The sequence below is a fragment of the Pelmatolapia mariae genome, linkage group LG23 (assembly GCF_036321145.2).
Source record: "Pelmatolapia mariae isolate MD_Pm_ZW linkage group LG23, Pm_UMD_F_2, whole genome shotgun sequence".
NCBI classification, from domain to species: Eukaryota; Metazoa; Chordata; class Actinopteri; order Cichliformes; family Cichlidae; genus Pelmatolapia; species Pelmatolapia mariae.
This window is the reverse complement of record NC_086246.1, coordinates 12,728,620-12,755,979: the sequence shown is the minus strand read 5'-3', so window position 1 is coordinate 12,755,979 and position 27,360 is coordinate 12,728,620. Positions and strand designations below refer to the sequence as shown.

At 39.4% G+C, this 27,360-nt stretch overlaps 1 protein-coding gene across 1 annotated transcript; it reads right to left on the bottom strand.

The window, feature by feature from the left end:
* Positions 1 to 1,080: 1,080 nt before the first annotated feature.
* cfap221 (cilia and flagella associated protein 221) lies at positions 1,081 to 26,362 on the bottom strand. Its single transcript, XM_063467575.1, has 24 exons — positions 26,233 to 26,362; positions 25,991 to 26,091; positions 24,246 to 24,332; positions 24,026 to 24,121; positions 23,550 to 23,650; positions 23,263 to 23,366; positions 17,317 to 17,476; positions 15,429 to 15,558; positions 14,872 to 14,992; positions 14,618 to 14,729; positions 14,446 to 14,533; positions 11,590 to 11,679; positions 10,678 to 10,773; positions 8,834 to 8,921; positions 8,504 to 8,595; positions 8,010 to 8,090; positions 6,715 to 6,822; positions 6,456 to 6,626; positions 6,294 to 6,379; positions 6,147 to 6,225; positions 5,223 to 5,323; positions 2,652 to 2,747; positions 2,440 to 2,538; positions 1,081 to 1,258 (listed from the first exon to the last, which is right to left on the bottom strand). The coding sequence occupies exons 1-24, from the start codon at positions 26,360 to 26,362 to the stop codon at positions 1,081 to 1,083; spliced, it is 2,595 nt and encodes an 864-aa protein (XP_063323645.1).
* Positions 26,363 to 27,360: the final 998 nt, after the last annotated feature.

Below are 27,360 nucleotides of genomic sequence, written 5' to 3'. Positions count from 1 at the left end.
ATGCTGTCTATTACGTATTTCATTTGAGACAGCAATGACATGCATTTAATCTGTGGCTATAGGCTTCTTTTGAGGTAGACTGCTCATATCTCGGTTTAAGCTATAGAGTGAAATAGGACTATAATAACACGAGTGCTAATAATACACTTAATCTCTGAGTGGAATTCTCCTTTTTAAGCTGAGGCGAAATCAGGACCACGCTTCACTGTCACCTCAATGCATTCTGACAGTGAAGGATCATGGCTAAGGGCTTTAGTACACTGCATCCAACCCCATGTCAAAAAAATCTGACCCTTTTTTTTGCATGTCTGTAAAACAAGTTCATATACTGCACTTCTACTGTATTTCTCTACAGCAGAGTCATTACAAGCGAGCATACTCACTGAAGGACAAATAAATGTGGAGACCCTTATAACACTCATAACACTCATAGAGTTGGAGCTCCCTCTAGGGGTCGGAGAACACATATGAACTGGACTCCAACCCAGTGAGTTCACAGCCAGTCAGCTGTTTTGGTAACTAATTACTGACCTAAGCATCTATTCTTTAAGAGCCACAAAAATATAAATGTTGAACTGATGTTCCTAATAAATACAGAAATAATATCTCTTCTTCAGTCAGACAAATAGCTGACTCTAATCAGTGCAGGCTCAATCTAAATGTCATGTTACAGCAATGTCAGGAACATGGAAAATACACAGAGTCAGAGTCAGTGGTCAAACATCAAGCATTATATGTTGCCGGATAACATAATAAGATTTAATTGTAATAAACTTTTACAAAAGAATTAAAATATAAAATGCAGAACGATCATATTTCATTTAATGTAGGTAATGGTGTGTAAAATGCAGCCATGCTTATATATGAATCTGAGTAGGTGGAAGGATAACAAATTTTCAGGCTTTGTAAAAGCACAGTAGGGGAGCTCACTGGTAATTTTGAGTGGGTAGAAAGGAGGCTTATGAGTGGGTGGGAAAGTAACCAGGTTTTATTTCAAAGACATGTCAGGGCCAACAAAGGAGAGTGTTGTATGAGTGAGTAGGATGGGTATAATGCTTATCTGTAGTCTTGCAGTGGTGTTTACTCATGTGAGTGTATAGGATGTGTGTGCACAGGCTTCGACTTTTCACGGTCTTCTTCAGGTAAATGAGAAGTTCTGTCAGTGACTCCAAGTTGCTTCAGTCTAGTCATCACTCTTTTTCCCATCTGGTTAAACTCAGACCTGTAGGTTGCCTCAATGTGATGCTGCCTCTGGTGCCTGGGACAGAACAATTTAACTTTACAGATGGAAGAAGAGCAGCTGTAGTAGCGAGTACAACACGTATTGTTCCTAATTTCTCAACGACAATTTAGAAAAAACCTTCAAAATGATAAGAAATGATAAAAACTAAATTAAAGCTTAAAAAACAAAAACATATCAGCTGCCTTTTCAAATGTGAGTAGTTATCAATTATATCAATTTTGCACTGAGTAAATCTGTAAAAAGATTAACAAAAGGAGAGATAGCATGAATAAATCCATTATAAGACTGAGGCAAATGGTACTGAGCAAATTGTTAAATTTCTTTTACAACTGGTGAAACCCAAAAAAGAAAACCCATACGATTTCTAGCACATGCTAATAAGTTTCCAAAATATGATTTTTTTTTAAAGTCCATCTACAGGTGTTAAAATGTTTAATATTGTAATGTTTAAACAACTCAAGCATTACTATTCATTTTAATTGTATGATAAAAAAAAAAAGCTGTTCACTAGTAGGTTGGCTTTTGTTTATATTTGCTATTTTCAGATCATCAAATATCAGTATCGCTACTGGGCTAATCCCATTCCTATATTAGTTGGGCCCTACTCAGTAGTATTAACAGTATCATTATTACCTCATTAATCATCACTATTTAAAATATATACATATATTTTATTTAATTTAATGTGTTTATGTTTTTCATAAAACCCTGAAAACCCAAACAAATATTTTTTGGCCTCTAAATTAAATTTTGAGAAATGGCGCTATTAGCATAGACCAGTGATATAAGAACATATTTGCTACAATATATTACATCTAATGTGATTATAAGCTGAATAGATTAAAGATCAGTTTCATTGCTATGACAACACTTAAAAAAAAGCGCTGTGTAGTATTTTCCAGCTCCCAGGAAGCTTTTGCTGGAACAAACTTTAGGTACACGAACTGATTCAATCCATTAACTTAATGGTTGGTATATCCTGACAACTTCCCCTCTTCAAACTAAACATGTGTTTTGTCTTTTCCAAAATATCTATGAGTGTGCAAAGGAGCATTCATCCCTTTTATTGCTTGTGAAGGGCTTCCTTCATGTAAACATCCATTCATCATGCCATAAACTATCTCTTGAATCTCTTCCAGACTGTATGTATGATTAATCTTTTAGCTTTGCTGCACGCTCACGATCCCTACACTTACACGGTTGTCTTTCCTGCGTCGAGGTTGCTAATGGAGACGAGAACTTCTCCAGACAAGAATTCTGCTCTGATCATCTCGGGTGTCAGTTGGACTTCACACCTGCATGAGGTTACACACACACAGTGAAATAATCAAAGGAGCACTTTCCCATGAGACCCATAAAAAAAAGAAGCTTCCAGCACAAAGATCAATATAGTGCCTCATCTACTTACAGTGTGTCCATTAGCGGGGCCACATCATCATCAGGGAGGTTGGCGAGAGGAGAAGGTGTGGTGAGTGGAAGTATCTCTGTGTTGTAGTTGACAGATCTATACAGGAAACACACATACAGCGCTTTTTCCCCTGAAGAGCTGGACCACCGTGCATCAGATGAATTGAGATAATTTTCAGATAGCTCCTCAGTCTCACTGAGATGAAAGGAGTGCTTAAGGTGGTTTCATATCTCAGTTCAAACATGTTTGATAAAGGTGCTCCTTAGTGAAAGCTGAAACCACTTAGGGGCAAAAAAAAGAACACTGATAAGCCAAATGTAAGTGATACCACAGAATAACCAGGGATTCCTTAGAAATATTAAAGAGCAACTTTGTAATGATGGGGCAAAGGATGTACAAATAAAGACACTGTGACCTGGCCTGGGTTGCATTTATGTTTTTGTAAAATAAGATTTTGGTTAAAGATTAGCAAGCTAAGGCAGGTTAGATAGCCTTTTTAGCTAGATGTAAAATGTGTTACATCTAGTACTAAATGCATATAAATATATGATTAGTACTACATATTTACACCCAGTAGTTGTGGACTGTATCTGTATTTTTTGTCTTCCTATTACTGTCCATGTTACATATGTTAACATTAGCGAGCGTAGGATAATTAGCTAACTGTAATGTGTGTTAACCTGGCACTTACTCTGTGTAAATACTTAATACTACACTTTGTAAGAGGTAGTTACTCTCATGCATTATTGGTTTTGGTTCTTAAAAATCTCTGTACCCACACCACTGTCCTTTTGAGAATTTAAAATCATGTTACAACTCATGGCTCTGCCAACTTTGCTCTCACCAGTTATTGTGGCCACTCACAAGTTACCTGCAGACTCTGTGGCTGTAGCCAGTGATAGGAAAGACTGACAGGAATGCTGACGGAAAGCGTTCTGTTACACAAATAAAGAATTATATATCTACACTTATCAGGTAGGTCAGTACTGACAAGTATAAAGCGAATATTTTCCCTTGGCTCTGATTGCGCAGCACAGGGCAGGTGAGGAAAAAAAGGGAAGCAGGCAGAAAGGTAAAAAGACAGAGTTGCAGCAGAGATTCAAACCCACACATTCCCAAATGCACCACATGAACTGTGGTTGCCCAGATTATGCAGGCGTCTTGTCAAACAAAGACTTGAGATGAGTGACTCTTGAGGAGTGCTGCTTCATTAGCTTTCCAATGTTCACTTTGGTACTTAAATTGGTTTTAAACAAGAAACTCTATCATGCTAGACAAATTACAATGCACATGGCGGTATAGGCTTGAGAAAGGTCAGACGCACAGAGTGTTTTGCACACCTGATTGGTATCAGTTATGACAGGGCGCAGACAGAAGCACACAGCCCACCACAAATAGAACAGGACAGCCCAATGCTGTGTTCACTAATACACTACATGAAAAATATCATCATTTATTCACTGCCCATTTAGACTGAGGATTGAATAAATCATTATTTTGCAGCATGAGGGAAGCCTCCATACTGTATGACCTAGATTCCACGCGCACACAGATATACATAGCAAAGGAGAAAACATTTAGAATCAGAAGAAGCTTTCTATCTTTACAGATAGACACTCAGATTTTACCTCAAAATAAGTAAAAATAATGGATAATCGCAGCTGTAAAAACCCCTAAGTCTGGCTATTTACACTAGAGCTAAGTGAAAAGGAAGATTTGAGTGGGGCTTTTCTCCCCACCAGCTTTTAGAACCTCTGATTTGACAAAAAACACTATTCTCAACTATCTGGTTAACTGGACAGTTTTAAAATAACAGCACTTTGTTTTACAAAGCTGGAAATGGCGCCCAGCATTTTAACTCCAAAATCAGAAGTGCTTCAAGTCCTACATACTGTACAACCATCTTCTCCAACTCTTTGCGTGTAAAAGGAACTCCGCTATCTAGATTACAAGTGGAGAGTTTGACATCCTGCATCCTGGCAGGAGCTGGAAGCTGTGTGGATGTGACATGACATATTTATTTTGGAAGATAGTGAGAAGTCGTGTTTCTGGAATACTGAGATGATAGAGTGAATCCCAAACTGCAGAAAGAGGATAATATCCGAGAAGGTAACTATTAACTATCAATATGAGTCTGTGGCTTATGTAACTTGTCTTTTTTTATATATTGATGTAGTTTGTGAAAACGCTGTCTTTCAAGTGGTCTGGCAGCCAGAGGGTCAAAAGTTCAAATTCTTTCACATAGGAAATGGACAAGAGCCACTTTCTCCTGTGTAAACAAGTACCATAAACAAACTTATGAACCGACACTGTTCTAGTTGGACACTCTTATTCAGAACATGAGAACCTTCTCTTTAACTTTTGGGTATCTGCTCTTGGTATGAAATCATTTTTTGCCGCCTAGTTTAGCAGATAAGAAGAAAAATGTGACCCGACACATCTCATAAACAGTGATGTAGTGGAAAAGTTCAGCTGCAGGTTTTGATTCACTCGTGTCAGCGGCCAGATTGAACTCTTCTCAACACACAGCTCACGTTGTAAAGCAAAGAGGACAAAATATTTCTGACCAACCTGCGTGGAGCACAGTCACTGGTGAGAGCGGGCTGGTTTGAAAGACTTTTCAAGGTGATAGAATCCAAATTTTTCCACTTCATAACCCCAGGGATCACTTCCTGTTATAAATCAGGAAAAAGAGAAACATTTAGGTCAGGTCCACTATAGTCAGAAGATGATTGATTTTCCCATTTGCAGTAATTTATTTTTGGTGGCATGGCTCTGTGCTGGGACCTCTCCGCCCTTCAGTGTGCATATGTGTAAAGCCAGAGGTGGAGAGAGCAGGAGCCAGGCCCAGTACACAGCAGATCAGGCATCACTGACAGCAGATATGATATTAATTAGGTCAGATCCAGCGTGACAGTAGGAGCTGCGATGTAGATGGGTTGCAAAGTGGCTTGCAGATTTACAGCAACTGTTGCTCATGGCTACAGCAGCTTAAACAGTGTTGCCTACGTAAAATCCTCCACTTGGATGAGTAGAAGGAAGGGTAAGAGCTGAGCCATCGGCTGATGTGATCTGGTATTGAAATCAGCTGATTTGGTGGGATCACACTGAGCTACACTGGACATGTCAATTTTCAGACAGAAAACAGGAGCCATTTTTGATAGATCAACTACAAGTGAAAAGCACTTTCTATGTTTTGTGGGATGGCTATGGCTCAGTCGGGAAAGCAGTGCATCTACTAACTGGAAGGTTGGTGGTTTGATCCCTAGCTGCTCCATTCTGCATGCAAACATATCTTTGGGATACTTAAGATACTTTTCTACTTAGACATAGAAAATAGTGGTTTGTGAATGAGACATGGTGTATAAAGCTCTATATGTAAGAACAAGTTTATTTAACATGCTTTACCAAAAATCTCCAAAGACATGTTCGTCTTATGGGACACAAAAATTATCTGAAAGAAACTCATGAACTGCACAATGAGGGGGAAATTACCTTGCATTTGAGAAACTTCTTCTGAGTGTGTGGCATTTGGGTCCTTATGCCACACAATGTGCTCTCAGGGACCGTATACCTGAAAGCAGAATGAGCTGTTTGACGTTTCATAGAAATAAATTGATCATAGAGGGGAGGATAACTTACCTGGGCAGAGGGCAGAGATGAAACTCCAAATCACTCTCCAAATATTTAGGGGGTGTTTTAAAGGTCTGAAGTCCCGGAGCTGGGTTCTGAAACATAATAATAATAACATTCATCATAAATGGAAAAGCGCCTCTATTTTGCACCTGATTAATACTGCCTTACAAAGATTCTCAGTGGGTTTGCTGGAAAAGGTCTGAGCAGATTTTCAGGGGCGCAGAAAGAGAGACTAGAATCATCCTTTGTTTCTGCATCTTTGTCTTGTTCATCATGCTGCTCTCCTGCTGTGGTGTCCTCTGTCATGGGAAAATGAGCTCTGTTGGGTACCAGCTTGTCCTAAAACAAGGAGAAATTTTTAAGCAAATAAGTGGATAAATACATAGCTGATATATTATAAATAAACATGTGTGTGGTGCTTAGTTACCGGAGCTCCAGTACGCAGTGACCTGGCCAAAGTCATGGGAATATAAGAGTTAAATGCCTCCCAAGCTGACACAGCCTGGTAGCCCATAAGCTTATAGTGCAGAGGGACCTGCATAATATCAACAGATAGCATGGTTACAACATAACATCAACAAGGACGAGGAGTCCCTATGACCCCATTATTACCATCACGATCCATTTAAAAGCACTGTCTCTCTATAGCTTAGTTAATGAAGCATTTCGTCAATGAACTCTAATCTCAGCGGTTATTGAGACAAAATAGTTGTAAAATTTGCTCCAAAATATGGTTTCTGCTGGAAATTATACTTCTACCACTATCTTGGTCAATGCTTTTATTATTTTAATTTTATGACGCTACAGTGGTTGTTAATCCACTCTAGCTTCAAAAGTCAAACACTCAAAGGATGAGATTTTTTATAAGGTAAGCAGAATATGACCCAGATAACATAAAATGTAGTTTTTTACACTGTCACATTTTGTGTTAACAGTACTCGTCACCTGTGTCAGAGGAAGTGCATTATTTTGAAGCGTTGTACAAGCTACTCTAGGTGAGTACTTGTCTTTTATTAAGTGATCTTGATCAATAGTTCTTTGGGCTTTTTGAAGATCTTTCTGAATTTTTCTTTGGAAACTGGCTGCTTTTCACTTGTTTTCAGTACAGTCCCTGTACCCGACCATTTTCAGAGCAATGTTTTTGGTTTGCTTGTTAACACTTGAAGAAATTTCCTTAGAAAGCTCAGACTTTGCTGAAGACTACAGGTGTTCATATTACATGTATTTACATTTTAATTTATGTTTGCGTGTTTCAATAAATTGTTGCACTTATTTCCCATTTTCCTAGCAAACAAATAAGACTTTTGCACTTTATGCACATGTCCACTTCACTATCAAATAGTACAACAACAATAAAAATAATTATAGGTCAAAATCTTACATTCGTAATTCTAGGAGTATTCAGAAAAATATATCCTAGTTTGAAAAGTAAAGCACTGTTTTACAGGCAAATGCTCTCATACATGACAGTATTAATAGTAATTTGACACTTTGTACGTAGCATTTGGCATCGCTGACGGTGGTGAAGGTGAAAATTAGGTGTCTGAGCCCTCCACAGGGTCACCAAACACATTTGTTCAAAAGCTAGAAAGGTTAGAAAGAGCTCCAGTTTAATCTATATATACGGTCTATACTGGTTTATGGTTATATTACCACTTATCAACACCGCTGCTGGGTGAAATTTGTTGATCTGAAAGTGCTGTGTATGATGTAAATAACTACCTGTAGCTTGAAGAAAGGAATGTGCGATGTCACAGTCACATCAAGAGTATCCACAGGTAGTTCAGGCAAATTAATGTTAGCCTAGAAATATGAAGGAGACAAAATGGCATTATTTGTTCCAGTGAACACAGAGGCTACCCCATCTCTCTCTCTCTCTCTCTCTCTGCGGGGCATGTAGGAAATGAAAGATTTAATCAAAGTACGCGAAAGTGAGCTTCCTCATTGATTTCCACGGTTTGATCAAGGACGTCTTTCACAGGAAATAATGGATGAAAATTGTTTCGAGTGCAGGACACTAGCTAGCACCCACTTGTCAGTGGTTTCTTGTCTTTTGGGTGTCATCTCCCAGTTAGGTTGAAAAGTAAACTGATTCGAAATAAATTACCACGCACTTTTTGCTAGTGATTACATTAATTTACACAACAATGGACAAGAACAGTTCAAAATCTGTGTTAAGTCTTTATTTTCCACTACCAGTTGTGCATGGTACTCACCAGGGGGTCATCTTCATTAGAGAAAAAGGGGGATGAAGATGGAAAGACTTTGTCTGCAGACACTTTTAGGTCGCATGTCTTCTCTTCATCAGCTAAAGCAAATGTGAGGAGGTGACATGTAAAAAAACAATAAATAAAAGATAATTTATCCAGACTTGTTGCAATTTTCAGTGTTCACATTCAGAACTCTGTTCCAGACACTTGCATATGTGTTATGAGCCTCATAATCATTTCATTTTTTCCTCAAGGAATAAATTCAATAAAGCGTGCCTTACTGCCATCGGATAATGAGATTATCTCTGAATGAGGAGATCATAGGATAATGAAAACCTTTCTGTGCCAAGGGCAGGTTCTTCATACTGTCTGCCAGTTTCTTCAAAGAAGCCAGTCTCCGGTTCATGCGACGTCGAATCACGACCTGGAAGGGAGAGACGAGGGTGGTGCAGGGTGCTACTGCTTTGCTAAAGCTTCTCACTCACACTTGTGATTTCAGGAGACGTGTCAGACAGAGATTTCAGGTTCACTCCAATTCTAATTATTTTTTGACATTTAAGCCCTTTGGTTTTTCTCTTATTCAATAATGAGCCCTGGAGGGGGGCATTGGGAAGAGGAAAAAGAAGGAGCAGTGGGTACACTGGAGGAGATAATTATTTGACTCCCTGCTGAATTTGTAAGTATCAACACTTCCAACGAATGAACCTGATTTTGGTAGTTTCATTTTAATGGGGAGTGACAGAATATCAACAAAAATCCAGAAAAAACACATTAAAAGTCATAAATTGAATTAAATGTCAATGAGTGAAATAAGTATTTGAGCCCCTACAGTCGTGGCAAAAAGTTTTCAGAATGACACAAATATTGGTTTTGAGAAAGTTTCCTGCTTCAGTTTTTATGATGCCAATTTGCATACACTCCAGAATGTTATGAAGAGTGATCAGATGAATTGCAAAGTCCTTCCTTGCCATGAAAGAACGGTCTCCTAAAGATGATTCAGTTGTGGGATCGAAGCTTGCTCAGGAATGGCAGCAGGCAGGTTTGAGTGCATCTGCAAACACAGTGAGGTGAAGACTTTTGGAAGATGACCAGGGTTCAAGAAGGGCAGCAAAGAAGCCACTTCTTTCCCCAAAAAATATTAGGGACAGACTGATATTCTGCAAAAGGTACAGCGAGTGGACTGCTGAGGACCGGGGTAAAGTCATTTTCTCTGATGAAGCCCCTTTCCGATTGTTTGGGGCATTTGGAAAAAGGATTGTCCGGAGAAGAAAAGGTGAGCACTACCATCAGTCCTGTCTCATGCCAACAGTAAAGCATCCTGAGACCATTCATGTGGGGTGCTGCTGCTCATCCAAAAGAGTGGACTCAATCACAATTTTGCCAAAGAACACAGCCATGAATAAAGAATGGCACCAAAACATCCTCCAACAGCAGCTTCTTTCAACCGTCCAAGAACATTTTGTTGAAGAACAGCATGATGGAGCACCGTGCTATAAGGTCAAAGTGATGACTTGGGGAACAAAACATTGAAATCTTGGGTCCAGGGCCAGGAAACTCCCCAGGCCTTAATCAGATTGAGAACTTGTGGTCAATCCTCAAGAGGCAGGTGGACAAACAAAAACCCACTAATTGTGACAAACTTCAAGCATTGATTATGAAAGAATGGGTTGCCATCAGTCAGGATTTGGCCCAGAAACTGAACGATGGCCCTTGGATTGTTCTTCCAGGATGACGACCCAAAACATACCACCAAGTCAGCATAGCAGTAGCTAAAGAAGAACATCAAGGTCATAGAGTGGACAAGCCAGTCTCACACTAACCTTCCAAAATTCATAAATTATACAAGAACATATAGTACACAGAGTAGTACAGCGTATCAAATGTATGTATCCCCATAGAGACACACTTTGTGTCTTTTGTTATTGTTTTGATTGAGAGTTCTCTAGGCCAGAATTCAATACTACATTTCTTTACTTTTACTGTAACACACCTCACACAGGAAAACTGACTATACTGTAAAGAAGATACATTTGAGCTACACATAGCTAAACAAAAGGGACAGGCGCTGGTGTAACAGCCCTCCCCTGAGGGATGTGTATGTGAACGATGCATTGAGCTAATGCTCATGGATGTGTGTACTCATGTACCTCAGAGACTTTGCAGTATATGGATGACTGTACCTTGCGAGCTGCCTGCTGGAACAATCTGAGGACTCTTCGTCTCAGCTCCCACTGAAAAGTGGTGTAAAACTGGAAAGCCGGGGCTCCCTCAGGGGCCTGGAACAGGTTAGAAACACATTCATTGTTAAATCTCACTTGCTCGTGTTCGACATGAAACACGAGCAATACTGATAATAATGAAAAAAGCATAAAGTTAAATTTTATTAGGCCTCTGCTAGGAGTATTTAAATGACAAAAGACAGTGGAATACTAATAAGTCAATATTAGATTGGATTAAACTGGAAATGAGCTATGAGCAACTGATTTTTTTTTTTTTTGTTCGTGAAACTGCTCTTGTACAAAGAATAAAAGATGTTCTGGTACTTGGTAGAAGCATATCCACACATTCACCAAGACAGAATATACTTAGTATTAATTAAAGATCATCATGCAGCAGTTTTTCAATTCAGCGACTTAAGGTTCAGATTTTGCTGTGGAGGCACATTGTGCTGCCTGAGACTTTACTGAGTCGTGTTGAAAAAGTTCCAGAAGTTCACCCACATAAGGTAGAGCAGGTCAGCTACTAACCGGAAGGTTGGCGGTTCGTCCCAGGGTCCACCAGTCTGCATGCCAAATATCCTTGGGCAAGATACTAACCCCATGTTGCTCTACGATGTGTTCATCGAAGTGTGAATGTGTATGAATGTTAGACAGTAAGCACTAAACAGTTTAGAAAAAGTGCTTGTGTGAATGGGTGTGATTGGGTGAATGAATTAGTTGTGTAAAGCGCTTTGAGTGCTCAGAGTAGAAAAGCGCTATAAAAGAACCAGTCCATTTACCATTTACCATAAGGAAAAACCATGCCGGCGCCTATTCCCATCAAGGTCAGCTCCTTGTGGGGATCTTAGCATAAAAACAAAGTTAACGACATACCTGTCCTACTTCACAAAGCACTTGTCTTGAGAACATTTTAGGTGGTCCAGCAGCAAAGGTTTCTTCTTGCCCTACAGCTCCCCTTTTCACCTATAAAACAGTCAATTAGTGTACAGTAAAAGATTGTATGAATCCACCCCCCTCCCCAAAAAATTAGATGCCATTTCAAATATAAATAAAATACATAATGCAATCATTTGCTAATCATTCACAAATTCTTTTGTTTTCTTTTGTGTTCACAGCAACACTTTAAGTGGTTGGGAAAATAAAAGAAAAACTGGTCCAGTTTTGGAAACTTCCTTTGTGCTCTTTGGAGTATTTCATAAAACTCCAAATGTTTAGTGGAAGCTCTGGACAGCAATCAGGTCAATTTTGAACTCGGACGTGGAAAATTTGGTTTGGTTGTTCTGAAACAAGCAGGGGCTTAACTCACTACGACACGACGTGGATGGCAGCATAGGTTAATGCTGCATGGTCCTCTTAACCCAGCTAACTTGGCGCATGTGAAAAACAAATTTCAAAAGAACTGCAATTTGGCTGTGTCCATCCTAAACGAGGTGGGAAGTCCAGTGAAGTTGGCAGAGTTTGAGTTTGTATTTGTGAACTGTGTTCACTGTCAGTGCTCTTCAGAGGTGCTCCTCTTCAGAATCATGTCTATTTATAATGCTGCCTCAAGGCCTGTAGATTAAAGCCATTTAATACTGGTTTAATGATATTATGTCACGTAGATGACAAAATTTAAAAAAACAAATCTATGCAATCTCAGTACAACTTTGCATTGAGACATTATTCCTAATTGTTGCACTATTTGATCACACCCACTCTCTGTTACAGTGGTGAAAGATCCGGCCTCTCTGAGATGCTCAGTGAACAGCTGTGAATACTTTCTGTGAATAAGGCTTTAAATGATTTGCAATTTGACTGGAATAAAAAGGAATAAAAATATATTTTATCTATTTTTGGAAAGCCCTTTAGAGCTGTGGCAGTGATAGCTGTTGCAGGGCCACTGGAAAACAAACATTCCAACATCTATATCCTCTATAATAAGGAAAACTTGGAACCTCTTTGGCTAAAGAGGAAAAAGAGGTTGATGGCTTAATTCTCAGAATCGTAAACTTAACTTTCTCAATCTGTAACCATCACAGCCTGGCTGAGGAAAAAATAACGTTGCAAAAATTAATGTTGCAAAGCTATAAAACTACATAACTCTGAAGCAAATAGACAAACAGATTTCTTTGGCCTCCAGTCAAGACTCCACAGAGGGCCCACATTAGATGATGACAGCTGACAGTATAATAAAAACAACAGAGTTCCCATAAAATCACAAAGTGTGGTGATACAAGGCTGTAAAACAGAAAGAGTATGGCAGAGGACGCTTTTGAGTGTGTTTGTGTGCGTGTGTGTATTTGCATTATAAAGTGTGCAGGTGGAAAGGAGATGGGGGAGGAAGTGCTGTTAAGTGTCTGTGAGAGATCTGATAACTATTCAAACAACCTTTCTGAGGACATAGAGAGACTCATATTTCAAAACTGACATTAGTTTGGCTGACTCTGCACTATTTCCATGGCGACTTAATAAAAATCAATCATACAGTCAAGAGGGTTTTTGTAAAGGGTCAAAAACCCACTGTGGATCCAATAATTCTACATCTGAATAAGGTAACGTTAACAGTATGAATATGGAACGCACTGATGAGCTATCAGCACATTTGAGTATGTCTCCAAGGTCTTACAAGAAAACAGAAAAAATGTGTTCTACTAAAACCAATACCTTGACCAAGAGGAGAGGACTTGGTGAATCAAAATTACCCTGCAAGATAGTACTGTCCAAGTAGGACTCATTTCCATCCTCCCCAGGTCCGTGTCCTCCAGTGTCCTGCATATTTTTTTTTCTTTCAATATGTTATTATATTCACTATATATGGTAGGAATTACATGTACATGCTGGTGTGTTGGTGTGATGGAAAGAGCTTGGCTTTATTATGGGGATATCTGAAAATCTATACACAAGGCACCACTATGTAGTTCACCGCTTACAGCCTCCCATGAATTATGTACCGCCATCATCAAGCCCATGGGGCAAAGACTCGGTAACTTCTATGATCCTGTGAGTTGGGCTCCCATCAGTTATTTCAGCAAGAAATATTTTTCATGCATTAAAACACCATTTAATGGAAGGTCAAACTTTTATCAGTAAGGGCTGTAGATATAAAGAACTTTCCAGTTTACACGGTGTATATAAAGTTAAGAAATCAAAGATGGTCAGATAAGGAATGATTAAATACACTTTCTGAATTCTTTATAAAGTTTTTTTTTTTTTAATCTTCCCTCTCCAATGCAGACACAGCAAACTGTCACCATCTCCAACACCTCTCAGAAAACACAGGAAGAGAACTCAAACAACTCTGATTCTCTCAGGGCCTACACTTTTATGTCTTCTTCTGTTCAACATTTTTCTGATTCACTTTTTGTTTATGGTTCGGTCAAGATGTCCATAATTCTCAGGAAACATTACGCAACAGCCTAATACAACACTCCTTGTTTACATTTCTCCCCCCAAAAAATTCTCGTCTCAGAATAACAAAGTATAGTACCCACACATTGTTGTGGGGCCCCCAAATGTGCCAGTTTAGTCTAGCAAAGGGACATGTAAGTGTCCGACTTTGACCTCTTGTCCATCAACACAGTGTTGATGGCTTAACACCTGGTGCCGCTGTACCCTGATACCTTTTTAGAACTTTTTAGAGGTTATTTCCACTGTGTTGGTGGAAAATGTGTATTAGCCAAGCCCTCTGGTTTCAATGAGTATCAATGAGCACAGTGTTTCTTTACATCCACACGAGCTGAAATAACTTACTATATATTCATGCAGAGCAATCTCTCTCTCCTCCAGTATCTGTCTTGTTGCATGCTCTGACATGGGGTCCATACCCAGATGGACTTGCCTGAGTCAAAGGGGATGCATAAAGTAAACACATCTATTAAACATTTAGTAACTTTGGCTGAGTTTTATATTTAATCAAACCTACCATTTGAGGTGATTTGTTTGCTCCTCCTTCATGTCTTGTTGAACCTTTTTCATGAACAGGGCTTCTTTTATCTGCTTATTTTGCCGTGCTATCATGCTGCCAGAGGACATGGCTGAAGTGAAGGTTGTACCAACAGAAAAGAGACATGCATGCATGTAATTCAACAAAAACTGAACAGAGGTGATTGATTTGATAAGGCAACAATGTTGACACGCATATCAGCGTCAAGAGTAAAAACACTGGGTTGCATCTACCTTGCTTCAAGTCTTTAGAGCTGAGTTTATTAGAGTCTTTGATCAGCATCTTTGCCACCCCTGCAGGAGTACAGACATCTACTGGCAATTTAAACTTCACATTAGTTGGATCCCTGATTGCCTATAGGACAGGAAAAAGAGTAGCATTAGTTAAGAAAAGTCATAAAGTCAAGATGCCATCCCAGAAAATCAGCTGATCTTAATCCCATCTGATGCCCTTCTAAACATCCTAACTCTGCAAACCACTTTGCAACCCACCTCCAACCCATGTGTTTCCTATTCAAGCTCTGTCTGTCTTATCATATTTGCTCTTATTGATGCCTGGTGTGTCTATGCTAGGGTCTTGCTACTACTTGCTACTGTTTTCCCAGCAGAGTTCCCAAAACAGAGGTACTGCAGATACAGTTTTACAGAAAAGATCATTTCTATGTAAAAAAAAACAAACTGTTAAAATATTTCATTGCTTTTGAGTCAGGGAAATTAACCTGTCGAAATATAACTAAACAGGATTATGAAAGTTTAGTGAGTTAATCAGTCAGACCATGGGTTGGCCATACCTTTGACTTGTCAGCCTCCTTATTTGCCCTGTATTTGGATTTACTTCGAGGAAGCACTAGGGTAGAAGGTGAGGCTCCTTTGTGTTTCACAGTCACTGCATTTTCATAACTGAACTTTTTTTCCAGTTCACTAACAGAAAGATGGAAGGGGAAAAAAAGTGAAAAAATTTATATATTAGTATACCAAAACTGATTCAATACTTGCTAATTAGCTCACTGCTAAAGTAAGCACAACTTACATTTTTGTAATAGTCTCACACTAAAAGGTCACCCCTAGTAAAAGAGAACGATTTCAAATTAAGCAGAAAATGAGCTGTGTTTAACACAGTAATGGTGTTATTGTTGAAATAATTAGCTGAAATAGTGAAAACATTTCGTATCATTTTTTTAAATAATTAACAAAACAAAAAACATGGAAAAGTGTTGAAATAGTAACGAATCAGCTAAAACTGAAACTGTTTAAAGCGGTGGATAAATGGTTAGCTAAAAGCAATCTATAAACTGCTAAAATGGCTAAATAGTGGATAGAAAAGCAAACTTTGCAAACCTAGCTCAAAGTAGTGGATGAAACACTGAAGTTGTTGTTTGGATCATTTCTAAACAGATGGGTTTCAATCAGAAGAAGCTAGCTGTCAAGCTATCCCTTTACGAATGTTCCAGAAATAGTTCTTTCAGCAGAGTAGGAATGGCTCTAAACTCTGAGTATTTATAAAACGATATATGAGCAGAGAGAGAATACACGGTGTCAGGGTGGCTGGGAGTCGGGGCCTAATAATTACAATTAAAAACAGTTAATTCAAAATGGCTATTAATTTAGCAATGCAGTCCAAGACAGAGAACTAGCCAACTACAGCTTTAAATCACAGTTGAGTTGACTCTGCAACCTTTGGCTAAAAAGGAGTTAACAAGAGTTGAACATTCGGTCACAAAGAAGCACTAGATTTATTTAAGGATTTATTACCAAGCATCATATCAGACTGCATTAGACTGATGACGTTCTGCAACACAGAAGCAAAATCACTCAAGTCACTGTTTGTATTATGAGCAGCCTCTATGTCAGAGAAGTCAGGCAGAGGACACAGTAACAAGCACATGTCAGACATTGGTTCGAGCTGGATAAACATTGGCTCTAGCATATATTCCTTAATCTTTCCATTGCATATCTATCATCTTTTATTTGGTTCCACCGTGAGGAACAACAAACAGAGGGAGAGTGTTTTATATGCTAAACATCCATTGGGAGCTGTATCCATCCTTATATCACTGCAGCAGCTACCAAGCTATTTTCATGAATTATTAACTTTTGGCCAAGATAACACCAGACAGTGCAGGGGATGGAGTCAGGAGCTACTGCTGTGTGATGGATAGCACCCTCTTTCTCATGGGAACCAAATTAATATCAGCTGAAAAACCTCTGATCTGCACGTGTGCCCATTTTCTCTGAACCCAGTTAGTTTTTGTCCCCAGATATTTTGGGGGATGTTTTCACTCCCATGTGGTTCAGCGGTAAACTTACTGGCAGAAGCTGAGAACTGTTTTTTACCATAAAACAGCAAACTTCACCAAGCTATCATTCAGGATGCAGGATGCTCATGAAAACTAGTGGAAAGACTTAAATTTGTTACATAGTGTACATTGATAGCATAAATGAGATCCCAGTGTTTTTGAATTTGAGGTTGTACTTCAGCTGAGGATTTCACAGCTGTTATGAGCAAAAGCACATGATAGGACAGTAAGACAGCAACTGAGAGTAATAGAGTAAAACATGACTGTGAAAGGAACAAAACACCAACAGCTAAGTAAAACTGAAATTTTGATTAGTCAAATTGTTCACCTGTAAAAACATTCTAACACAACACTGTATTTCTAGTCAGTTGTGAAATTTTACCTGAGAGCTATGTGAGGTGCACAGCTCCCAGTGATGGTACACAGGTAAGGCTTGGTGTTGAACTGTGAAATGACCAGCTGGAAGGTGATTTGAGAAGTCTCAAATTGGAGTGGACAAAAGGTCACAGTTATCTTTGCCTCACCTTTGGCTGGTATCACACCTGGAAGAGGGAGAAAACAAATATTAATAATGGAGCTATGTGTTTGGCTAACCTAGATCAGTGATTTGCAACCACAGGTGACTGCATTAAGGCTTTCTACTGCAGAAAGCCAGCTACATAACATTAGACAGGTCTTACAAACAAAATAAGTGAACTTAACACTATTTTTTTTAAGTGTTTCCATAGCTTTCTGAATAAATAGTTAAAATTTGAATCTTCTTCTTTCAGCTGCTTCTCTCAGGGCTCGCCATAGCAGATCATCTGCCTCCATCTCACCCTGTCCTCGCGTTCTTCTTCACTACGTCCACGATCTTCTCTGTGGTCTTCCTCTTTTCCTCCTGCTTTGTCGTTCCATGTTCAGTATCTTTTGTCCACTATCCGCACATGTCCAAACCATCTGAGCCTTGCCTCTCCAACTGTGTCTCCAAAAAACGCTCAACCTTAGCTGTCCCTCTCATGCTCTCGTTTCTTTTCCTGTCCAGTCTGGTCACTCCCAGTGAAAATCTTTCATGAAACATCTTTAACTCTACCACCTCCAGTTCACCCTCTTGCCTTTTTCTCAGTGCTACCTTCTCTAAATCATACATCACAGCAGGTCTCACAACCAACTTGTAAATCTCTCCTTTTACTCTTGCTGTTAATAACCCCCAATATGTGTCTCCACCCACTCCACCAAGCCTGCACTCTCTTCTTTATCTCTCTTGTGCGCTTGCTTGGATGACTGACCCCAGATATTTAAACTCGTCTACATTCACTATACCTCTGATCTCTGCAGGTTCACTGTTACACCTGTCTCCATCTCATTCCCACACATCTAGACTGTCTTGCTTCTAATGACTTTCATTCCTCTTCTCTCCAGAGCATACCGCGATCTCTCCAGGTTCTCTTCCACCTGCTCCCTTCTCTCACTAAAGATCAGAATGTTGTCTGCAGACATCTTAGTTCACGAAGACTCCTGCCTGACCTCATCTGTCAATCTGTCCATCACTACTGCAAACAAGAAGGAGCTCAGAGCTGATCCCTGATGAAATCCCACCTTGAGCCCAAATAGGGTGTAATGTGTTACAAAGGTTCTTCAGTTATCTGCCCACCGGATGGATTGAAAGAAAAAAACAATCAAACAAACATGCATTTTCTCTTCCTACGCACTTGCACTACAATCAGCTGATTTCAGTTTGTGTGCCGGAGAAGGAAAATAATGACGTTTTCAGCTTGCTTTGTACTTTCAGTTTTGTTTTCATATTTAAATATTAAAAGAAAGATTATGTGTTTCAGGTCATCTTACAGAGTAACGAGCAGCATAACAAATTACTTTCTCCGGTAAGTAATTAAGTACCATACTGCATTACTTTTAAGAAGAGCAATATGTTCATTTATTTGAGTAACGACCAACACTGCTCCCCGCGCACCTCACTGCGGCTGTTTGTTTTCTTCATCTCCCTGACTATCCCACTTTTTCTTTGCCCACCCCTTCCTCTGTATACTTTCCTGAAATAGTAAAAATTTGAATATAAAGTAAAAAAAAAGTAAAAATATTTCTAAAATAAATGTAAAAATATTCAATTCAGTTTCAGTTCAGGTTTCTTTATATAGCTCCAAATCACAATATTAGTTACTTCAAGGTGACAAGGCAAAACCCCGACAATCAAAGACTCCCTATGAGCAAGCACTTGACAAGAGTGGGAAGGAAAATAACCCTTTTAGCAGGAAGAAACCTCTAGCAGAATCAGGCTCACGGAGGGGCAGCATTCTGGTGGGGGGTGAGGGGAAGAAAAAGAGCATAGGGAGACAGGACAAAACACAGACTAAGGGAGAGTGACGGCTAAAATTTAGTGACGTGCTGCAGTGGTATATAAACATGTGGGATGTCAAAGGAGGTGAGTGGAAAATAAATGCTCAGTGCATCACACGAAGTCCCACAGGCAGTGCGAGTCCATAGCAGTACATCTAAGGATTGGTTCCAGTTACCCTGATCCAGCCCTAACTATCAGCTTTATCAAAAAAAGAACGTTTTGAGTCTAATCTTAAAAGAAACAAGAGTGTGTGTGAATGTGAGGGGCAGGATTCCAACAAGGATGAAATAAAATGAAGCCAACACAGGACAAATATTGTCTCGTTGGTGACAAATATAGTGACAAACATGGTCTTCTCTGCTTTTCAGGGAGCTTTTACAATAAACTGATAATAATAATTGTCCAGCTTAGAAGTAGTTTTTTAGGATCACTGGATTGACAGTTAAAAATTTATGAATAAACAATCCACCATAAGGGAAGAAATTATGAATTAAGGTTATTGTATTATGTATTATTATTGTTGTTAATTAGCAGTGAAAACAATAAATGACTTTAAAAGTTCTGAATAAACAATCAATACTGTAAGCTAAATACAGTTCCAGTCACATCACTTAATCAACTTTCATTTGTTTCACTGGTAACACCTGCGCTGACCTACTATTTAATGTCACAATGATTGCAGTGCATTACCATCCATGCTACCATCAGTTCAAATAAACATTCTGAAACATAATGAATGTGTCTGACTGACTACTGGGTTGATCATAGAAGGCTTTACTATAAAAGAATAACAAATGACCAAAAAGATACTGTTGTGTTATACTACAAATGCTGAGCTCTGTTGAGAAGTGGACCTGTTTCTTGCGTAAACATAAAGGAGAAAATACACAAAAGTATTTCCAAAATGAGAAACTCATTTGTTTCTCTCAGCTGCGATTCAGATCCAAGTGCTTTTTCACCCTGCGTTATGAAGCTTCCCAGACCATGAATGCTGATCATTCTGAGCGTGTGGAAGCAGAAGAAATCTTTCAAGTCCTGCAGTGACTTACTGCATGCACAGCATTGGGCTGAGGTTTTGAGGAAGTGCAGGACACTTGCTTTTTTTCTGCTGAGGCTTATCCTTAATCTATTAGGCTAAATATGATACTGTAATTCCCTACACTTTTATTTCCCGGTAAAACTCAGACATTTACCGCTGTTCATTAATTAGGGACACTTTTCACAGGACAATGTAGAAAAAATCTAACAAAAGAAATATTTACATAGTTCATTCTCATGTTATTTACACAGAACCATGTTTGATAAATCATCCAGAAGAAACCCACATTATGTGTTGCATCCACAAGAGGAGAAAAATTAAACAAAAGCCAGCCTAGTTGTACATTTATTTCAGTATGAACGTCTCTTTGAAAAGTCTACCATTATTATCAAAATGGTGAATATCTGAGGCCTAGTTGAACTCATCTAGGATACAGAATTATGGAACTTTGAATCTTCAGTGTTTGTTTGAGACACAAGCTGCAAGTGTTAGCCTAGCTAATGTGATTTATAATCATACTGTTACCCTTAACTTTTATTTGTACCTTTAACCGTGTTCATTTTTGATTGTTTTTTATCATTATTGTTTACATTTGTTTTCATAAATGTAAAAAAAACCTCATCACAGCCACAGAAACCGCCATACGGATTAATAAATTATCACAGACAGAAGCAGAGCAAATCAGGATGAAAGTCTCAGCCACCCTCTCCAGTGCCAAAGTCCCTCCGTCTAACCTCACAATACAAGAAAAGAAGGCCGTCGCTTCCCTGAGCAAAGACCACAACATCACTATATTACCAGCTGATAAGGAGAAGGTGCACCGTGGTCCTAAACACAACGGATTACCACACAAAGATCACTACTCTCCTCAGTGACAACAATACCTACGAAGCCCTAAAGCGAGACCCCACAAGCAGCTACAAAAAGAAAGTTATAGCTTGCCTTCAAGACCTTGAAAAGGACAAAATCTTGTGGGGAACACCCCACATCACATCAAGAACTCCACCAACTTCACCGACAAGGTCCAGAAACTTACCCTGGATCCAGATGAAACCATCATGTCCTTTGATGTAGTCTCTCTCTTCACTTGCATACCCACCACGGAAGCAGTGGAGACTGTCAGAAAACGACTACAAGAAGACAGCTCCTTGGAAGACAGGACCAACTTCACACCCGATCAGATTTGCACACTGTTAGACCTCTGCCTTACCACTGCATATTTCAAATACAACGAGGGTTTCTACAGACAAAAAACATGGCTGTGCCATGGGCTCCCCCGTGTCACCTATTGTAGCCAACCTTTACATGGAGGAAGTGGAAAGGACGGCTCTTGGCTCTTTTAAAGGGAGAGTACCCAGCCACTGGTACAGATATGTAGACGACACCTGGGTCAAAATCAAAACACAAGAAGTGGAATCCTTCACTGCGCACATTAACGCTGTAGATAAAAACATAAAGTTCACCAGGGAAGACACAAAGGATAACTGTTTGCCTTTCCTGGACTGCGCTGTGCACATTGAAGAGAATGGCAACCTCAACATCGAAGTTTACCGGAAGCCCACACACACGGACCAGTACCTCCTCTTTGACTCCCATCACCCTCTGGAACACAAACTTGGAGTAATTAGGACCCTACACCACCGGGCAGAACATGTTCCCTCTAAGCCTGAGGGAAAAAAGAAGGAACACACACACGTAAAGGAAGCACTCAAAACATGTGGTTATCCTAACTGGGCGTTCATAAAGTCAGCAAAGATGCACAGAAAAGAAGATCAGACACCAGCGAGGGAGGATAAGAAAGACAGACGCAACAACGTTGTTATCCCCTATGTAGCCGGTGTATCAGAGAAACTCAGGAGAGTTTTCTCCAAGCACGACATCCCAGTGTACTTTAGACCCAGCAACACACTCAGACAGAAACTGGTTCACCCGAAAGACAAAACTCCAAAACAACGTGGTGTATGCTGTACAGTGCAGCGAGGAATGCTCAGACCTCTACATTGGAGAGACCAAACAGCCACTTCACAAGCGCATGGCACAACACAGAAGAGCCACCTCCACAGGACAAGACTCAGCAGTCCATCTGCATCTAAAAGACAAAGGTCACTCTTTCGAGGATGCCAATGTTCACATTTTGGACAGAGAGGACAGATGGTTTGAAAGAGGAGTGAAAGAAGCCATTTATGTCCACTGTGAGCGACCATCTTTGAACAGAGGCGGTGGTTTACGACACCAACTGTCTGCCATCTATAATCCAGTTTTGAGATCTCTTCCCAGACGCCTTAACGCCCACTTACACCCTGGGCCATCTGACCTCAGGAAATCACATGATAGGGTGGGGCCAGGTTTCACAATGAGCCCACCCGAAACCCTGGCTGATTGTGACCCACGCCCGTTTTCACACCTTGGCTCATGTGATTAGGTAGAGGATCATCAGGGTGTCCTTTGTCCCTCTTTGGGGGGATACTCCCACTGGGTTTAATTCTGGGACTCTCCACCATTTGACCCTTAGAACTGAAGAAGCTTCTCGGATGAGAGGTGAAACGTCTTCAAGCAACTTAAAGAAGTCCAGACGCTTTTCTTTCCAAGCTCCTTAGACAACTGTCATTTGGTTTTCTATCTTTCACTGGGACTGATAACTTCACAAGTCTGGCTTGATTTTCTTCTGAAGGCTCACTTGAATTACCTGCAACTCCTCAGCTAGAGCTTTAAAGTTGGGAAACATTTTATCTGAAGTCAGCAAGACTGTCTAAACACGGAATTTTCAGAACCTGCGAGAGCTTGCGTCACTGGGAGCAAGTCCCACAGACTTCTGTGCCCAAGATGTGGTGCTTTACAGCCCATCAGTAATCGTTCAATGGATTAGACCGCTTATATGTTCTAATCTGAACATTCAGATTTTTGTATTGTTAAAAAACCCAGTCAACAACAGAAAACATTCAGTGAATGGTTACCTGTGAGGGGGTGGATGGAGAAGGACTCATGGGGCTGAATAATATGCACTTGAAACTCAAAGCCAATGGGACAGCTACACCTCAGAGGAATAGCATGGCAAACACTAGCGACAAGGAAAGAAAGACAGAGATGATATTATTTTTTTATGACTTGACATCAATGGGTGAATGAAATCATGGCTGGCTGCATGGAAGAATACAAGGAGACAGGCAAGACCTCAGGCAGACGTGAGGTCAAAATAAACCAGTCCATCATAGAGACTAACATGAAGCACACACACACACACCTTTGTCTGAGTGCTACAGCTGGTAGGTCGATATGAGTAGGGATGTGCAGGTCATCGATGACAGGGTAAGCATGAACTGGAATTAACAGGTTATCTTCCCCCTGAGAAAGGGTGTAGGCAGGTTGAATGAACAAAATCAAGAGAAAACATAAGAGAGAGGATATGAAGTGTGAAAGAAGCACAGAGAAAAAAGAAAACAGTTCTCAGAGTAAAGATCGAGGTAGATAAGTTAAAGCAGGGAGTAAATCCTGCTTGTTTAAATGTTTGCTGAACTCCATAAGTAAGATAAGATGCATGTTACACCAGCTAGCTCCTGCGGGGAGTCACAGTGTAAATTCTGCGAAAATCAACTTCTCTTTAATGCCTTGGGTGGAACGATTTAAGCACAAAACAAACAGCATTAGCACACTGCAGCTGACTCCCTGCCAAACAGTAACAGAGTGCCCACAATGGCACAGAAACTGTTGGAACCTAACCTTACAGTGAACTCGAATGCAGTCATAGAAGTAACGCCACTCATCAGGACAGAATCCGACCTTCAGCGTGTAGGCGAGGCCTGGGATGAGTCGATACTGGAAGGAAAACAGATGGAACAAGACTGAATCATCAGAAACAACACTGATTGCACTCATGGCCAAGTGGAGTTATAATCTTATATTCAGGTCAGCAATTTGGAACGATGAAAAAAAAAAATACCTTTTTGGTATAAGTTGTTTGGAAGTACTTGGTTTGGGTGGGAATTACATGAATATTCATAACTTCAGATGAGATGTTGATTAGTTTCTGATGGAGAGGAAGAGGAGAGGAAAAAAATCATTCATTCCACCTAAAATGTGCACTTGAGAAAGCCATTTCCATATTCCTGGTGCTTACAGTGCTCAACCATGCTCACAGGGTGTAAAATCAGTCCCCCATTCACTTTAAATTACCCTAATGGAAACCAAATGAGAGGACTTGATGATGGGATAGGATTCTTAAAATTATTTTAATGTTTTGTAAAGAAAATACAAATTGAATCTGTTTGTGTTTGAAGTTACTGTTTCTTTAAAATGCAATCAAGCACAAAATGTCTGTAATCAAAAAGAAACTTTGGAGCAAAAGTACTGACAATGTTTTAAAAATGATTTATTTGTGGAAGAAAAGTTGATTCAAATCCAAAGATTTAATTAGATGCTATATATTTTGTTTCGTAATCAAAATCAAATCTAATGTTTTTGTTTTCAAACCAAAAATATTTTTCTGTGAATCCAAAAAAGTTTTCCTTTGAAATCGAAACATTTTGTTTGCTAATAAAGTTTTTAAATGTTTTTGAATGAGTTGGTTTTATTAGAAACCAAACCTTCCAAGTTTTTGTTTTCAAATAAAACATTTCTATCTCTGAATTTAAAAAAAAATGTTAATGAATGCAAATCTGTTGTTTACAAATCCAAAGGTTCTGTTTGCCAAAAATGTTTGTGTGTGAATCCAAAAGTTTAACTAGAAACCCCAGAATTTTATTTTGTAGTCTAAAGTTTTGTTTTTGCTTGTGAATCCAATTAATTCAAACATTTTCCTTTGAAATCAAAGTGTGAACCAAAAAATTTTGTTCGTAAATCCAAAAAATGTCTTTGAAATCTTTTTTTGTGTTTAAATCAAAAAGTTTTATTGATGAATCACAAACTTGTATTTGTCCCTGAGCTGGCAGCTTGGCGACATCCAATAAGTGGGAGAAATTTGATGGAAAATACAAATGGGGATTGGAGAAAAGAGAAAAGCACTGCAGGCATATTTACACTTAATCGCTACTTCAGTAATAGCCAGAATGCCTTTTTTGAACTAGTGTTTCAAATAGAGTATTTGTCATCCTTTAGCTGCTAGACGTATTTTGGCCTATTCAAATATAACAGACTGTCAAACAAATACAGTCTGCATTCATTTGGACGCAACATGCTCGCTGTTACTGAAACTGGTAATGATAAATCTCATATACTTCATATATTTCATTGTAGGTCCCCACTCATGATTCACATTATAATAACAGTCTTATTTTAGCTACAGTAAAACATTTGTGTTTGACTGCATAATAAGACACAAAGCAACTCCACATCTGCGGTGGGTGCCAAAACTGAGGTCTGGTTAGTGCTGACTGCAAAATTCAACAAAAACAACCAGAGGCCTTGACCCAACACCATCTCTATTGTCTGCCTGACACAGCTGCGGTAATTCTCCACAGAGGAGATCTGAGCACTATCTTCTCCATCATATCTATATAGTGTCTTCACAACCATTAATATTAAGTTACCTGCTCAAATGAGGTGTCACATGTCACATTTATCAAGTACATTCCTATTACAATAACTCCAAAATAAAGAGACAAAAACCACATAACACCTGCCCTGTGATTTAGCTACATTATTTGCTTTTTGGAAAGTAGTAAGGGAAAACAGCAGGACTTTCCTCACCAGGATTTTTACATAATCCTTGCCGAGCTCAAAGCCACTGAAGTGAAGCTCAGAGGGCTCTGCTTGGATCAGGCTGTTGCTTTTCAGGTTAGCATAGATTTCTACAAAAAAATACATAAATAAATAAACAGAAATCTCAACCTAAGTTGTCATTGTAAAATCAAGTACTTGGTATCACTGCTTCCAGAAAACTACAATTATGAATTCTATTGAGGATTTCAGAGGTCATGGTTAATATGTACTTGACTCCAGCAGATGATTGGGGATGTTGCCTCTGCTCTGGGTCTCCTCCACCAGCTGGCTCAGAGGTAGAGATGCCCTCCTCCTCAGGGGCTCTGAGAGCGTCTGTGGCCCAGACAGAGCCACCTCCATCCTGGCAAAAGATGAGCCCTTGCTCCTCACGAGAGGGACGACAGACGGTCGGAGGACAGTCACTGCGACATCTGAATGCATCATCAGAGGAAGGGTTATGAAAGAAACAAGGCGATTATTTTTCTCTTTTCTTTTTTTATGTAAGGAAAATAGAGTTAATTTAATAAAGTCACTTTCTGTTAGACTCATTATCGCATTCACTATAAAAGTGAGAAATTACAAACTCACGTGCGACGCTAGGAATGCTAAAAATTGCAAATAACCCCTGAACTGTTGACTATTAATATGAATAATTCGAAATAACTTTAAAAGCTTCATATAAATAGTTTTGTTAAAGCCTCTTAAAAAAAACAGGACTTACTTATGTAACAGACAGGCGGGTGCGTTTATTTATTCAAATACAGCAGTCGTGTTTCGTGTATTTTCGTGACACGGGTATTTCGCTTCAACACCTTACTGCTGTTGTCAAACGCGGCCGTTACCGTGGTGACCACCAAGCTCTGAAGGGGTGGGACAAATATCCTGATTCGTCGGCTGCCTGTGTTGTTACATCACGTCAACAATCCGATGTTAGCCGGGAAGCTAAACATTTTACTTTCAAAATAAAAGTCAAGCTTCAAGCTTATGTGCTGTTATTTGTTTGAATACGTTTACTACACAGTAAATCAATATATATAAATTAATTAAAATTTAGATTTTCTATGGATATGTTGCTAAATATATTCGCAGATGTCCTATTACTACGTTTAACAGTAAATAAATAAACACTTTGAAAGTCGTGAAGGACGTTTTCATTGTATTAGCGCGACCTTGACAAAAGCCCCTATCACACTGTCCTGAGGCATACCCTGCGTGATTATCAAGCCAAAGAGGCGCATGTTTGATTTTCAGACTTCACGCATTTGCTGTATAGCAGCCATGCTGATTTTTCATTCTAATCATATATACACTCTGGGATTTGGACGCAAGTACACATTTTAATGGAGAAAATCAAAGTT

Coding starts and splice junctions, on each gene's coding strand:
- cfap221 (XM_063467575.1), bottom strand. CDS start 26,362: ATGGAGGTGGCTCTGTCTGGGCCACAGACGCTCTCAGAGCCCCTGAGG. Junction 15,559..17,316: donor GCACCTCACATAGCTCTCAG/GTAAAATTTCAC, acceptor TCTTTCTGTTAG/TGAACTGGAAAAAAAGTTCA. Junction 2,748..5,222: donor AGTGACTGTGCTCCACGCAG/GTTGGTCAGAAA, acceptor TTTCCTGTATAG/ATCTGTCAACTACAACACAG.